This window comes from Solanum tuberosum, unplaced genomic scaffold, assembly GCF_000226075.1.
Source record: "Solanum tuberosum cultivar DM 1-3 516 R44 unplaced genomic scaffold, SolTub_3.0 scf00584, whole genome shotgun sequence".
Taxonomy (NCBI): domain Eukaryota; kingdom Viridiplantae; phylum Streptophyta; class Magnoliopsida; order Solanales; family Solanaceae; genus Solanum; species Solanum tuberosum.
Window position 1 is genome coordinate 159,604 of NW_006239504.1, and position 1,069 is coordinate 160,672.

General features: G+C 37.4%; 2 protein-coding genes across 2 annotated transcripts in view; both read right to left on the reverse strand.

Moving 5' to 3' along the window:
* LOC102582957 (putative late blight resistance protein homolog R1A-3) overlaps positions 1-1,069 on the reverse strand; it is a 54,952-nt gene that overhangs the window by 36,441 nt on the left and 17,442 nt on the right. The gene's annotated exons all lie outside the window — the stretch shown is intronic.
* LOC107058660 (putative late blight resistance protein homolog R1B-17) overlaps positions 62-1,069 on the reverse strand; it is a 1,984-nt gene continuing 976 nt past the window's right edge. The window contains exon 3 of the mRNA XM_015304638.1: positions 62-1,003. Within this exon, the coding sequence (XP_015160124.1) occupies positions 62-1,003 (942 nt within the window). The remainder of the gene's footprint in view (positions 1,004-1,069) is intronic.

The window sequence follows — 1,069 nt, forward strand, 5'->3', positions numbered from 1 at the left end:
ACAGGGCAACTCTTGTTTCCAAATGCCCTTTTCTCTAATAACTCCCAACTTTCTTCTGATCTTAGCAATCGAACAGTTGTTTCCGTAGCTTATCAGCAACATCAATATTCTCACTCAATTTTGAATCCGAGTCACTAACTTGATTGAAAATTTTATCCAACAACTTCTTCTCGTCATATCCTTGGTCGAGCGTGCACCATGCACGAAGGTCGAAATGGCTAGAAACTGATTTATTATTGTATACATTGTACGCCAAAGTAGTTTTACCTGAACCCGGCATACCAGTGATCGAAATGACATCTAGATCTGCCGGTCCACTGGTGAGCTTTCTAAGTATCAAGTTTGTCTCCTCCTCAAAACCTACAATTATTTTATCAGTTGTCAATGACTTGCTTTCAACTGGCCTGGGGGTGTTTACAACAATGAGGCTCATATTCTTGGGAATCTTCTCATGTAAATCAGAGACCTCTTCTTTGATAAGATTGATCTTATTTATGGTAATGGGAAGTGAGAAAATAAGATGTAAGAGACCATTATCTCGAACAATAATTGAATCAATGACATTTTTTGCCTCATATGCCACATTTAAAACTCGTGCCCAGATATCTTTATACCATTCTTGCTCAATATTCACGAAAAAATATCTTATTGATTCTAGGTCTTGTTTCACCAGCCCAATTTCTTCCTTTATCAAAGCTATTGAATAAGCATTGGAATCCAGCAAATAATCTAAGTGTCGCTGTAGCAGATGCATGAAGAGAGGTCCATCACTTATTGGGAAGCAACGATGAGATGAATCCGGTACTTTCAGATAAACATGTTTGAGATCTTCCTTGAGGAGTTCAATATTTTCCAGCAACTTTAGGGTTGCACGATTTGTCTCATCGGTACTCTCTTTATTCCTTAATTTCTCTTCTAAGTCGTGAACAAGAGTTGATACCTCCTTGATAAGTGCTCCAACATATGCCAAAAGATCAAATAATTTGTCATGATGAATAAAGTCCTTGGGCATATCAAAAAGAATAATTAATAGGAACTCAATCATGACATGAATGTTTCGAGCCCCTAA